General features: G+C 49.2%; 1 protein-coding gene across 1 annotated transcript in view; it reads right to left on the bottom strand.

Annotated features, from left to right (window-relative positions):
* LOC146020004 (E3 SUMO-protein ligase ZBED1-like) overlaps positions 1-14390 on the bottom strand; it is a 36767-nt gene that overhangs the window by 20949 nt on the left and 1428 nt on the right. The window contains exons 2-8 of the mRNA XM_083152740.1: positions 13590-13648; positions 11966-12047; positions 9259-9302; positions 8795-8848; positions 7309-7349; positions 7118-7226; positions 154-390 (exon numbers count right to left, since the gene is read on the bottom strand). Coding sequence (XP_083008866.1) covers positions 154-390; positions 7118-7226; positions 7309-7349; positions 8795-8848; positions 9259-9302; positions 11966-12047; positions 13590-13648 — 626 coding nt within the window. The remainder of the gene's footprint in view (positions 1-153; positions 391-7117; positions 7227-7308; positions 7350-8794; positions 8849-9258; positions 9303-11965; positions 12048-13589; positions 13649-14390) is intronic.

The raw sequence follows: 14390 nt of genomic DNA, 5'->3' as shown, positions 1-14390 counted from the left end.
GAAAGCGGTGATCAATTAACCGCTCAGTGACCAAAAACTGGCTGACTTTAGATAAAAAGAATGGTCATTTACGGTTAGAGTGTAGTAAGTGTAGTATCTGCTCGCTTTATATACATTTCAACTGATTCTAGTAATGTAAAGGGAATTTCGTACACTTTGATGAGTTCTTTCTCTGGAGTCATCTGCTGAAGGTGAACACGAACGCTGCCGAGTTCCCTCACGTTGTAATGGTATCAATGGGTGCTTTGACTTCATATGTCTCAGCAAATTGCCTGTTGATCCTGCTGACGGTATAGAAAGAGACGCATTGCAATAGTTGCATATCCCTTTCTTGTCCTTCTTATGGAAATGATACCAAACATCACTAGTAATCTTGCTCATTTTACGGCCCTGTAACAGACAAGGAACAGACACTCTATTACCCCTTTGGGGAAGAAGAATTTTTTTTTACCTCTGTATAAAACACAAATCGTCATTCAGAGGACCAATGAATCTGTTAATAATATTTGAACAGACAGATTCCACTTTATATAATCCAGCTGATGTAAAGTCAATGGTAGAAATTTACTAAAATGGGAGTTGGATTTCATATGGGATGTTTCTATGGGCAACCAATCAGAATCTACTTCTTATTTAGCACCTTCTAGAAGATAATAGAGAGTATCTGATTGGTTGCCCATGGCAACATCCCATTTGAAATACAACTTTCATCTTAGTAAATTTCCCCCAATATGTTAGTTTGGTAAGACGAATATTTCAATTCAGCAGAACACTGATAAGTTCCCATACGCTGCCGGACCCACTTGTCCGCTAAAATGATTATCTCCACAGCGTCAGGCCTCAATGTGTTCAACACCACACACACAAGTGTGTAAATGAAGCCCAACATGACACCATACAATGATGTAGCACACGGCTGTTAGGGATGCGGTCATATGGTCTACAGCATTATGGTAGACAGTCATTAGGTCGACATGTGAAAAGGTTGACATGGGTCTAGGTCAACATAGGAAAAGGTTGATAGGTCATTAGTTCGATAGGTCGTTAGACAGTCAAAAGGTCGACATGGGTTTTTTCACCTTTCGACCTAGAACCATGTCGACATTTTCCAAATGTCGACCTTTTCCCACGCGACCGAATGACTGTCAACCATCATGCTGTAAACCAAATGATCCCAACTCGGCTGTTAATGGTCACTGCTGTGATGGATGTGTCCTACACCAGGATGTAAAGCAAGTGGAGACACAGACAGATGGAACCCACCTCACTGGATGTTTACTTCATCAATCTGGTGCTGTAAAATGAAAGTTACAAGTACTACATAGCCCAGCAAACACAGATCTAATAAATAAAAAGATAAAAAAAAGTCTGTGTATCTGAGAGTGTGAATGTGACACTATGCTATTAGTCCAGAAGATGTCCAAGCCCTTGCTGCTGCTTCTGGTACTGGGTCCTGAGCAGCATACAGCTCTACCAAGGGCCTTATTCTGATTGACTCGCTGGGATGCGAAGTCGTTCGGAGCACGTATCTTAGCCTACTAGGCATGCGCACCGTTCGCAAAGCGCATGTGCAGGTTTAGACAACCGTGTAAGCTTGCAACCTGACGAATAGAAATACGCCAGCGAACGAGCTCTTGCAAAGTAGGTGTAATGTGGGCGTGTGGATGGGCGCGGCCACAAAACTGGGTGGAAACCGGGGCGTATACAAGGGTGGTGACTACAAGTGCCAGGCGGCGCTCGGACTGTTAAAAGCAAGTCTCACGCCTCGCAGGCCAGACGTTTAGCAGCCCCACGTTCATACAGGCAATCAACACGCACAATAGCTAAAATACATGCACCCGCACACAATAGTCACACATGCAGCATACTAATTTCTCTCATTAACCAATTAACTAACTACACAGTTTTTGCAGTTTAAACATTTACACTTCCCTGCATTCATCTCTCTTATATATTTCATTGTTTTCTACCCACAACTGCTATTATGTGCCATTTTAAAATCTCCAACCTTAACACACACGTGTGCCTGTCATGTTGGGCAAATAGTACACACAATTACAAGTCGACATGTGTCAACTCTCATGAAATGAGGGTAATTGGTTGAAAATGACTTGCGAGCGAATTCGTGCTGTGGCATGTGAAACACCCAGAGCCTGTTTGCTCGGACAACTACTGGATGTCCGAGCAAACAGGCTGAGTTACGTGCGAACACTTGAGCATACGTGTAGTGGCATGTGACTCACCTTTTTTTAGAGGCGAACAAACGGGTTTGCATGTCTTATAGGCGTGCCTTTGCTTCCCCTGTGAGTTCCGTTCGCTTGGCTGCGTGCGAACGAAGCAACCAGAATAAAGCACCAAATCCTCTGCTGGGACCTGTGTAGGTGCTTCAAGTTCTGCAGCAGCACTGTTATTCAGCAGCTCCAATGCAATATTCTCAGCTGCCACATATTAACAATAGGCCTCCAAGAAGAACTGAATAACTACGCTTCACTTTTTAGTGAGCAACAGCTATCTCGCGCTTTCAAAAGAACCAGTTCACTCACAAACGACCCATCTCTATCCTGAAATAGACCATACATGGACCACCAGCTGCTGTATATAACTCACAGTAACCCATCTCCTGGAATAGACCATACATGGACCATCAGCTTCTGTATATTACCCACAGTAACCCATCTCCTGGAATAGACCATACATGGACCACCAGCTGCTGTATATAACCCACAGTAACCCATCTCCTGGAATAGACCATACATGGGCCATCAGCTGCTGTATATAACCCACAGTAACCCATCTCCTGGAATAGACCATACATGGACCATCAGCTTCTGTATATAACTCACAGTAACCCATCTCCTGGAATAGACCATACATGGGCCATCAGCTGCTGTATATAACCCACAGTAACCCATCTCCTGGAATAGACCATACATGGACCATCAGCTTCTGTATATTACCCACAGTAACCCATCTCCTGGAATAGACCATACATGGACCACCAGCTGCTGTATATAACCCACAGTAACCCATCTCCTGGAATAGACCATACATGGACCATCAGCTTCTGTATATTACCCACAGTAACCCATCTCCTGGAATAGACCATACATGGGCCATCAGCTGCTGTGTATCACACACAGTAACCCATCTGCTGGAATAGACCATACATGGGCCATCAGCTGCGGTATATCACCCACAGTAACCCATCTGCTGGAATAGACCATACATGGGCCATCAGCTGCGGTATATCACCCACAGTAACCCATCTGCTGGAATAGACCACACATGGGCCATCAGCTGCTGTGTATCACACACAGTAACCCATCTCCTGGAATAGACCATACATGGGCCATCAGCTGCTGTATATTACCCACAGTAACCCATCTGCTGGAATAGACCACACATGGGCCATCAGCTGCTGTGTATCACACACAGTAACCCATCTCCTGGAATAGACTACACATGGGCCATCAGCTGGCGTGTGACACCCACAGTAACCCATCTGCTGGAATAGACCATACATGGGCCATCAGCTGCTGTATATTACCCACAGTAACCCATCTGCTGGAATAGACCATACATGGGCCATCAGCTGCTGTATATCACCCACAGTAACCCATCTGCTGGAATAGACCACACATGGGCCATCAGCTGCTGTGTATCACACACAGTAACCCATCTGCTGGAATAGACCATACAAGGGCCATCAGCTGCTGTATATCACCCACAGTAACCCATCTGCTGGAATAAACCATATATATAGGCAATCAGCTGGCTTTGTATCACCCACAGTAACCCACCTTGTAATGCAGGCCTGGCCAACCTGTGGCTCGCCAGATGTTGTGAAACTACAAATCCCATCATGCCTTGCCACAGTTTTTCTATAATGTAGTGTTAAAACTATGGCACGGCATGCTGGGATTTGTAGATTCACAACATCTGGAGAGCCACAGGTTGGCCAGGCCTGTTGTAACGCATTCTACTAGAACTAGCCCCATCATCAAGCACAACAGTTATTTGTGAAACTAAGATGATTTATGAGAACATATCGATGCCCATGCCCCACGCGGGGTCAGGGCCAGTGTTTTCAGCGGAGACAGATCGCTCAGCACACAGTGTTGGCACAAAGCTGTGTGCCGAGCGATCTTGCTGAGCGCTCAGAATGCTCAGCAGGGTTGCTACTAGGGTGGCCAATCCCGGGATAGGGATCGGCGGGATCCCAGGATTTGGCCCCCAAAATGGCAGGCAGCATCTAAACTGGTGCTCAGATGCTGCCTAACTTCTCACGTCCCCGGCAGTATGGCTTTGCGCAGTGTGACAAGTTCAGAGGTCATGCTGTGCAGGCCGCACAGCCTGCCTCATCCTGGGCATACTGCCCTCTCATCTCCATCAGCCCACCCACCCTGGCTCCATCGCTCCCGCCTGCCCACCCCGCACATGTAAGTAAATATGCTGGGAGGCTGGGGTGGGTTTATTCATTAGAGAAGCCAAGGATTGGGCATTTTTCAATCCCGAATTCCGGGATAAAGATCATGAGAGAGCAGGTCTCCTCCATGGCTGCCCGACTGCAAGTGCCGCCCTGGTGGTAGATAAAAGCCACCATCGTCGCATTGTCCAATTGGACCTGCACAGGGAGACCCCATAGCCAGGGTTCCACCAAACAAAGGGCCCGGGAGACTGCCCTCAGTTCGTGGACTATTGGTCGATAGTTGAGCTTCTTGTGCGTTCCAAAGTCCCTGGAACAATCTTTGTCAAGTTACTGCCACCCACACACAGAGGCAGGCATCCGTGGTGAGGGGAGTACACTGGTTGATCCAAAATGGTCTCCCCGCTGTGAGGTTCTGGTCTAGAAGCCACCAGGAGAGTGAGAGACGTAAGGCCGGTGACAAGGCTATCAGCTGTGAACGGATGTTGGTGTAAGATCCCGACCACTTGGTGAGGATCTCCCGTTGTAGTGGACGGGAGTGTAATTTGGTATAATCTGCCATGTCGAAGGTCGATACCATCGAACCTAAGACCCTCATGCAGACATTAAATGACACCAGTCTGAGGGAGAGGAGACCTTGTATGCGGACTGCAGTGTCCGGCGATGTTCATCTGGCAGGAAGATCCTTTGACGTTCCATATCCGACTGGGCGGTAATCATGAATGACTTGGGCCAATTTTTGATCCAGCCATGACGTTCTAGGATCGTCACCACTGTGGTAAGGTGGTCCTTAAGAATCTCTGTAGATTGTGCCAGAATCAACAGGACACCCAGATACTGAAGTATCCGAACTCCCTAGTTGCGAGGTCTGCTGCCCATCACTGCCATGACCTTCGTAAACACCTGAGTGGCTGTAGACAGTACGAACGGCAGAAACTAAAAGTGACTGGTCTGTAGTGCAAATCACAGAAACCGTTGATGTTCCGGCCTGATGGGGATATGCAGATATGCATCCTGGATGTCCAGGGATGCCATGTAGTCTCCTGGTTGTAAGGCCAAGACTATGGACTGCAATGTTTCCATTCAGGACTCGAACAAACTTGCTGAGTCGTTTTAAGTTGAGAATGGGACGTTATGACCCGTAAGGTTTCCGGACTAGAAAAAGGCTGGCGTAAAATCCCAAGCCTCATTGAGACCCAGGGACCGGTGTTATGACTCCGGATTGCCGGAGCTTTTGTATGGATTGCTCCAGAGCCTTGAACTTTTCTAGGTCATTTGGAGAACTGGGAAAGAATGAGTTTGGTGGATGACAACATCCCAAACCCATGCTTCTGTAGTGGATTCCAGCCAGATGTCTGAAAACTCCAACAGGGATCCCACAGGTAGAGGCCCGCCCTGTCATGCAGAGGGTCTGTCCTCTGGCTTAGAGTCAGGGTGCCTGGTGGCCCAGGGACGCTTACCCTTGGGTTTTGCTGCATGTGCTGAGGGCAGGAAGCATCAGTGGCGAGAATCAGCGTAAGGATGTGCTGCCTACTGTCCCCGGGGGAGTGGCTGTGTAAGGAGAGCCCACTCCTCCTGCTAACAAATGGCCGCCAGGGAAGTGCGTCATGCAGCGCCAGTAAAATGGCGGGGATCCGATGAGCGCCAGGCGGCCCCGCTACCGGCGCTGCTGCCCACACACTTTCTCCCTGGTGTTCCAGCAGGAGCGGAGGGGCAGACCAACCAACCGCTTGTTAGCGCAGCCCGGTGGTCCCCAACGTTGGGCTGCACAACTAGTCCCTTGCGGGCGCGCGCTTTCAGCGGGGAGTGCGTTACCTTGTTATCGGTGTCCCAGTGCCCGGCTGCTGCTGTTCGTCTCCCGAGTGCCTAGGGATGGCTGCAGTCACACACTGATGCATGGTTCTACAGCCTCCGGGCCTGGGTGTTGGAGCAGCAGCGCTGGTGTCTAATAGACCCCCTGCGCTGCTGACCTGTCACTGCCAGCACCAAAAAAAACTGAATTGCTTGGCCTGGTGGCAGGGTCTAGGAGCCCGGTCTGCCTGACGGCAGAAGAAGTTTAACCACTTGGGTGCTGGAATGCTCTCTTTCTCTCCCACTCCACTACCCAGCGTTAGCCCTGTGGCCTCCGACGTGTCCCGAAGAATAAATTAAGGAGTTTTGTTGGATTCTTTAGAAACGTGGTCTATGGGGTGTGCGAGAAGGAGATTAGCAGGTGTGGGAGGCTTAGGGAGAACAATAAGGTGAGAGGGGAGAGAACGTATCATATCCCAGGGGTTGGGTACATGGAAAAAAACATCAAATATGATAGAATTTGTGGCTATTCACTATTCTAATTTATTTAGTTTGCAAATCCCATACAAACATGTATAATACTTTACAATCTGAAACTGTCCTTTTCCTGCATACATGAAAGATCATATACATGAAAGGTACCGTTATATACAGTACCTACGTTACGCCCCAAATCCCACACTGCAATATAGGTAAACCCTGCGGATCATATAATTGTATTCAGGAAAAAAAGCTTTAATGATATATTCTTAATGCAATTCCCTATGTGACTCTCACAGTAAGTTCTGAAACATTGATCCTAACGGTATGGTCTGAAAAGGACAACTATGACGCAGGGATAGGGGTCACCCCCTTATATCAATCCATGGATTTGGTCACGATGACAAGGACATTACTAACCTCTACGGAGGTCTCGATCTCAGGGAACTGGTTCATAATGGGAAGAATAGATTCCATGGAGCTGCCACACTGCAGGTCTGACTTGTTCCCCACCAGGATTATGGGAAGCCTGAGCAGGGGGTATAACCCACATTAGGACTACAGTCTGCACTCTGTATCACATATTACCTGGATTAAGGAACAGGCTTTACCTAGAGTTTTGCTCCACATGGCCGTTCACCAGGGGAATCCACTTTGTGGCGATCCAGAAAGAGAACAGATTATTTATTAGTATCAAGGCTCAAGCAATGAATAAATAAATGGGCAATTCCTATTCTGCATCCAGTAACTCCCCTCTAAATCCCCTTTGGTTCTTATTCCTGGGAATCCTGTAATGCTGCAGGTGACCGCCTTACATACTGTAGTAACATAGAAGGTAAGGTTCGATAAAGATGTTCATCCAGTTTAAATAAATTACATCCCAGGCACAGCGGCCGGCACTACACGTCCATCCCAGGCACAGCGGCCGGCACTACACGTCCATCCCAGGCACAGCACTACACGTCCATCCCAGGCACAGCGGCCAGGAGCTACGCGTCCATCCCAGGCACAGCGGCCGGCACTACACGTCCATCCCAGGCACAGCGGCCGGCACTACACGTCCATCCCAGGCACAGCGGCCGGCACTACACGTCCATCCCAGGCACAGCGGCCGGCACTACACGTCCATCCCAGGCACAGCGGGCAGCACTACACGTCCATCCCAGGCACAGCGGCCGGCACTACACGTCCATCCCAGGCACAGCGGCCGGCACTACACGTCCATCCCAGGCACAGCGGCCGGCACTACACGTCCATCCCAGGCACAGCGGCCGGCACTACACGTCCATCCCAGGCACAGCGGCCGGCACTACACGTCCATCCCAGGCACAGCGGCCAGCACTACACGTCCATCCCAGGCACAGCGGCCAGCACTACACGTCCATCCCAGGCACAGCGGCCAGCGCTACACGTCCATCCCAGGCACAGCGGCCAGCGCTACACGTCCATCCCAGGCACAGCGGCCGGCGCTACACGTCCATCCCAGGCACAGCGGCCAGCGCTACACGTCCATCCCAGGCACAGCGGGCAGCACTACACGTCCATCCCAGGCACAGCGGCCAGCACTACACGTCCATCCCAGGCACAGCGGCCAGCACTACACGTCCATCCCAGGCACAGCGGCCAGCACTACACGTCCATCCCAGGCACAGCGGCCGGCACTACACGTCCATCCCAGGCACAGCGGCCGGCACTACACGTCCATCCCAGGCACAGCGGCCAGCGCTACACGTCCATCCCAGGCACAGCAGCCAGCGCTACACGTCCATCCCAGGCACAGCGGCCAGCGCTACACGTCCACCCCAGGCACAGCGGCCAGCGCTACACGTCCACCCCAGGCACAGCGGCCAGCGCTACACGTCCATCCCAGGCACAGCGGCCAGCGCTACACGTCCATCCCAGGCACAGCGGCCAGCGCTACACGTCCATCCCAGGCACAGTGGCCAGCGCTACGCGCCCATCCCAGGCATAGCGGACATGGACTATGCGCCCATCCCAGGCACAGCGGCCAGGCACTACGCCTCCATCCTAGACACAGCGGCCAGGCGCTAGCATACACAACACGGACTTGAGCAGCTCCATATAGGCGCATCTCACCTTCTCTATAGTAGACAAATCTGAGACGTTGTACACAATACAGGCCACATTCGCCTGGGGAAAGAAAGAGAAGTTACTGTAATAACCCTGATGCTAAACCGAGGTCCAACCAGACTGTATTAGATGGGCTGCTGGTAGTTACCACTATGACACAAGACCGGTCCCATATTGTAGCTTACAGCCAAAACATCAACCCGATACTGAAACATTATTGTAATAAAATTCAATGTATATTAGTCAAAAATGTTAGTAAATCAACCTGTGTGATTTCTTCTCCCGACCAGTGAGACCGGAGATCCTACCATGCTGCCTGTGCCCGGATATCACCCAATGCGGCCACTTACACTGCAGGGTGCTCTGGCCCAGGGCACAGCTTGGTCATGTGTGGGCGGTACTGCCCCACTGCAGGGGGGGGGGGGGGGGGGGGGGGAGGGGGTTGGGGGGGCTCAGTCACCTAAACTCACCTTTGCAATCTGGTCCCTGAGCTCATCCCCCGTCTGTTCCACTTCTATAGAAAGAGAGAACATGACTCCAGGTAACATAATACGCAAGGGAAAGCATCTATCACAGACAATTACTGTCACCACAAATATACAGGATGCTGCACGCGCGCACACACACACACTATATTATATATAATTGTATTCATTTTGAATACTACATAGTAGCTGTAGAGTGAATCTACTGTATGCTAAAATACTGTAGCACCTGCTAGTGGATTTACTCCTGTTTGCATCAAAGACTTCATATAATTAAGCCTGGAGCCGAGTAGCAGGTGCAACACATGGCTTTAAATGGATATAACACAGGGAAGAGAAGTACCATGGATGGTGTAAGCAACACTGAGAAATTCATACTGGAATAAATATGCTTATATGTAATTACTGTAAGTCTGAGTCACTACTAGATTGTAAGCTCCTCCGAGCAGGGCCCTCTTCCCTCCCTCCTGTTGTCAATGCCCTCTTCTCTTCACATGTCACTCACAGCTCTCCCATACTCAGTGACCATCATTGTCCGCATACTCATCTCCATCTTTGGCCACCAGCCCCTAGTTGTATGTTAATTGACAGGCACCCCTGCGGACCCCCCCCCCCCCGCGATTTGCGGGCACCCCCCCGCGATTCACGCCCCCCACCCCCCTCCCGCGATTCCCCCCCCTCCCGCGATTCACGCCCCCCACCCCCCCTCCCGCGATTTGCAAACCCCAGCACCCTCCTGCGATTCGCAGCCACCCGTGATTTGCGGACCCCCCGCCCCCACATACACACACACACACACTATAGCTTTATGTATAGTTTTTTTTAAATAATTCAAAAATAGAGAGGGAGCTGCAGGTTTCTATGATGTTTCAGTGTATACACATCTAATTAGTCTAAATTTGCTTCACAATTAGTCACTCAAAATCACAGACAAATGTAGAGAATTTTTTAGGAAACACTGCGCTAATTGTCTCAATGTACCTTAAGGTGTGTACACATGGGGGTGATATTGGATGAAATCGCTGGCAATATGGTCGCTGAGCGACCATATTGCCAGTGATACAGAGAGCTGCTGGCGATAAATCGCCAGCTGCGCGCTTCCGTGTGAACTCCCTAATGCTCCTGCGCCAGGGAGATCAGCAGCAGAAGGGCTCTCTCCTCCCTTCCAAGTGACAGCAGGTCTCTCTCTCTCCCACCCCGTGACTGTAGCAGTGTCTCCTTTTCATCGCTGATGAAAAGGAGACACTGAGCAATATGATTGCTGGCGATATATCAATATATCGCCAGCAATCATATCGCCCCGTGTGTACACACCTTAAGGCTGAATTCACAATCACCAAACTTATATTTTTTATATATAACAAAATGTTATTTCAACGGTCAAATAACAGTAAAATAGGTGGCCACCTTAATTAGAATAAATTGCACATAATAACAAATGCATATAATATACAATTATCAAAAAATAATAAAAATAATAATGTACTGCCGTTAATTAAATCACATAAACGGCAATAAAACCAGTCTACTTTTTTATGACTTTTTTAAGAATATTTGAGTTGTTCCCAGTTGAAGGAAAATATATACATGGACCCTTGCCGTGATAGTAATTTGTATGGAGTGAAAATTCAGAGCTCACTCTACTGGCGGTGTCAGACTGGGGAATCCTGTATAAAAGCCGCCTCCCTGGAGACTCGGGGATGGACGGTAAGTACGGGGGCTGTCATGTCTCTCACCCGCGACGTGCTCCCAGCTCCGGCTGGAGCTTGCCAGGGATTGTCGCAGGTCCGGATATGATGGAAATTGGGAAGGCTGTGGCGTCTCTCACCCGCTCCGAACTCTGGCTGGCATTTGGAAGTCTCTGATCGGGATGGTGTGCGTATAGTGGAAGCGTCTCTCACCGGCACCAGTGCTCGTTCCCACTCCCAATGACGCAGGCAGGTGTGTCCAAGTTCCCTTCTGGGATAATCCACTGAGGTTTGTATATAGATGAATATCTAAAGAAATCGGTTTTAAGCCTTTTCAATTCAGATATAAAATGCAAACTCTGCCGTAAACACGTGAAAGGCACCGATCACCTACCCGCACAGATATAGTGTAGCCCTCCATCCACACGCAATTCCCATGTTCATGCAGCTGAGCCGTGCATGCGGGAAAGGTCAGAAAAACACTGCGGTGCATGAGTTGCATGGTGCTTGCACCGAGACGCTGCTGCGATCGATACAGACAGTTTTGTAAAGGCGGCTGATGGGCTTTCCTGGGCAGTGACTGGGAGGTAGCTATTAGTGCGTGTAAGAATGGTCCTGGTTAGGGATGGCCATCGACCATTGATGATTTGAAATCATCAATGGTTTATGGCCGATGTTGAATACTTTTGCCATTGATGTGGGAGAACCAGATGGGTTTTTTTTTCTTCAAATTGTCGGGACACTGAGCATAGCTCTTCCCACCGATACCCTGAAGCCCCGCCCCAAAATTTTGATTGGCCCTCGGGCCATTCAGTCAAAGATAATGGATAACCCTCGATAGCTAAAACGATTGATGGTTATCCATCACATAGTTTATGACTATTGGTGGCTGGGTGCAGAATCGCCATCGATGGCCATGTTCTGCAAGCAGCTGCATTACTAGTTGTACAGTGGTGTACTGGTTATCATCTTTCTAAACAAAGAAAAAAAAAAAAGGTAACAACCTGAAAAGTCCACTGTGTGGGTGGGCACTCGTTCTAGTGTCACGTCGGTGGGTATAGTGATCTGCGCCACACTGGCTGTTACCTAGGAAATGTGAGAGAAACATTTATGAAACGCAGGCCGCATGGCAAAACTGCAGGCCGATATAAGTTTGATTTGAAAATACAACACTTAGCGCAAGCCAAAGTAGAATCAGCTATTTACTGAGCTCAATGGCATCAGTGCGTCCCTGCAAAGTACAGTGTGACTAACAGGATGTGGGGAAATAAATGTACAAGCGGCTTACAGGAGATGCACGGTCTGGTACAGGGTCACCGTGTACAGAACAAGCGGCTTACAGGAGATGCGCGGTCCGGTACAGGGTCACTGTGTACAGAACAAGCAGCTTACAGGAGATGCGTGGTCCGGTACAGGGTCACTGTGTACAGAACAAGCGGCTTACAGGAGATACATGGTCTGGTACAGGGTAACCATGTACAGAACAAGCGGCTTACAGGAGATACACGGTCTGGTACAGGGTAACCATGTACAGAACAAGCGGGTTACAGGAGATGCACGGTCTGGTACAGGGTCACCGTGTACAGAACAAGCGGCTTACAGGAGATGCACGGTCTGGTACAGGGTAACCATGTACAGAACAAGCGGGTTACAGGAGATGCACGGTCTGGTACAGGGTCACCGTGTACAGAACAAGCGGCATACAGGAGATGCACGGTCTGGTACAGGGTCACCGTGTACAGAACAAGCGGCTTACAGGAGATGCACGGTCTGGTACAGGGTCACCGTGTACAGAACAAGCGGCTTACAGGAGATGCACCGTCTGGTACAGGGTCACAGTGTACAGAACAAGCGGCTTACAGAAGATGCACGGTCTGGTACAGGGTCACCGTGTACAGAACAAGCAGCTTACAGGAGATGCACAGTCTGGTACAGGGTAACATTGTACAGAACAAGTAGCTTACAGGTGATGCACGGTCTGGTACAGGGTCAATGTGTACAGAACAAGCACCTTACAGGAGATGCACGGTCTGGTACAGGGTCACCGTGTACAGAACAAGCGGCTTACAGGAGATGCACGGTCTGGTACAGGGTCACCGTGTACAGAACAAGCAGGTTACAGGAGATACACGGTCTAGTACAGGGTCACCGTGTACAGAACAAGCAGCTTAGAGGAGATGCACGGTCTGGTACAGGGTCACCGTGTACAGAACAAGCGGCTTACAGGAGATGCACGGTCTGGTACAGGGTAACCATGTACAGAACAAGCGGCTTACAGGAGATACACGGTCTGGTACAGGGTAACCATGTACAGAACAAGCGGCTTACAGGAGATACACGGTCTGGTACAGGGTCACCGTGTACAGAACAAGCGGCTTACAGGAGATACACGGTCTGGTACAGGGTCACCGTGTACAGAACAAGCGGCTTACAGGAGATGCACGGTCTGGTACAGGGTAACCATGTACAGAACAAGCGGGTTACAGGAGATGCACGGTCTGGTACAGGGTAAACGTGTACAGTAAAAAAGTGTTGGTCTGCTATAGAAAAGATGTCTGAGACTGCTCGGCATTTCCCAGAATCCTCTGCGAAAGCCAAGGTTTTATCCCATACACCCCGTCCACATACCTCATCTGCGAACTCCTCTCCCACCTGAGCCATTATAAGAGAGGTCTTCCCTACTTGGGCTGCAAGAAGAAAGTGAGATCACATTATTAATAATGGAGTTCTGCAACAGAAAAGATGACGGGATTGGTATGTGACATTACAAAGGAGACGTGTGTATGTGAGGGTGCCAATATTTTAATTGTGATGGCATTAAGATATTTACTATTACTATGTATTTGGAACTTTAGCATGTCGACATGATGACAGTATCGTCCCCTTCCGACCTGAGTATCTCACTATGGGCCTGATGTAGAGATTAATTGCTGGGAATAGTGTGTTTGTGCGCCCAGGTTGTGTGCATACAACTAAAGACAAATACTCACTCATATGCATCTAGTGATGTCTGGATAAGTATATTTATATGCATGTCTATCTCTGTAAAGCAGTGTCTTCCACTGTCCTGTGGCTACGTGAGATGCCCTTTAATTCCTAATTGTCATAACTGGAGATTATACTCTAACGCATGCTTGGCCAACCTCTGGCTATCCAGATGTTGTGAAACTACAAGTTCAAGCATGCCTTGCAACAGTTTTGCTATTATGGAATGCTAAACCTTTGGCAATGCATGCTGGGATATGACATTTCATAAGAGCTGGAAAGCCACAGGTTGAGCAGGCCTGCTCTAATATATACTGTACTGTAGGTCTATGCATCAACTTATCTGTGCACGACCCACAATGCCTTGCCTGTGCTCTCTCATGTCTCTGTGTAATAAACACACATTTAGGTTTTTATTATTTATGAACAGGAAAAATGCAGCAT

The sequence above is a fragment of the Crinia signifera genome, chromosome 7 (assembly GCF_055691185.1).
Source record: "Crinia signifera chromosome 7, ASM5569118v1, whole genome shotgun sequence".
Classification (NCBI taxonomy): domain Eukaryota; kingdom Metazoa; phylum Chordata; class Amphibia; order Anura; family Myobatrachidae; genus Crinia; species Crinia signifera.
Note: the sequence above shows the minus strand (reverse complement) of the source record. Positions and strands in the feature narration are given on the sequence as shown.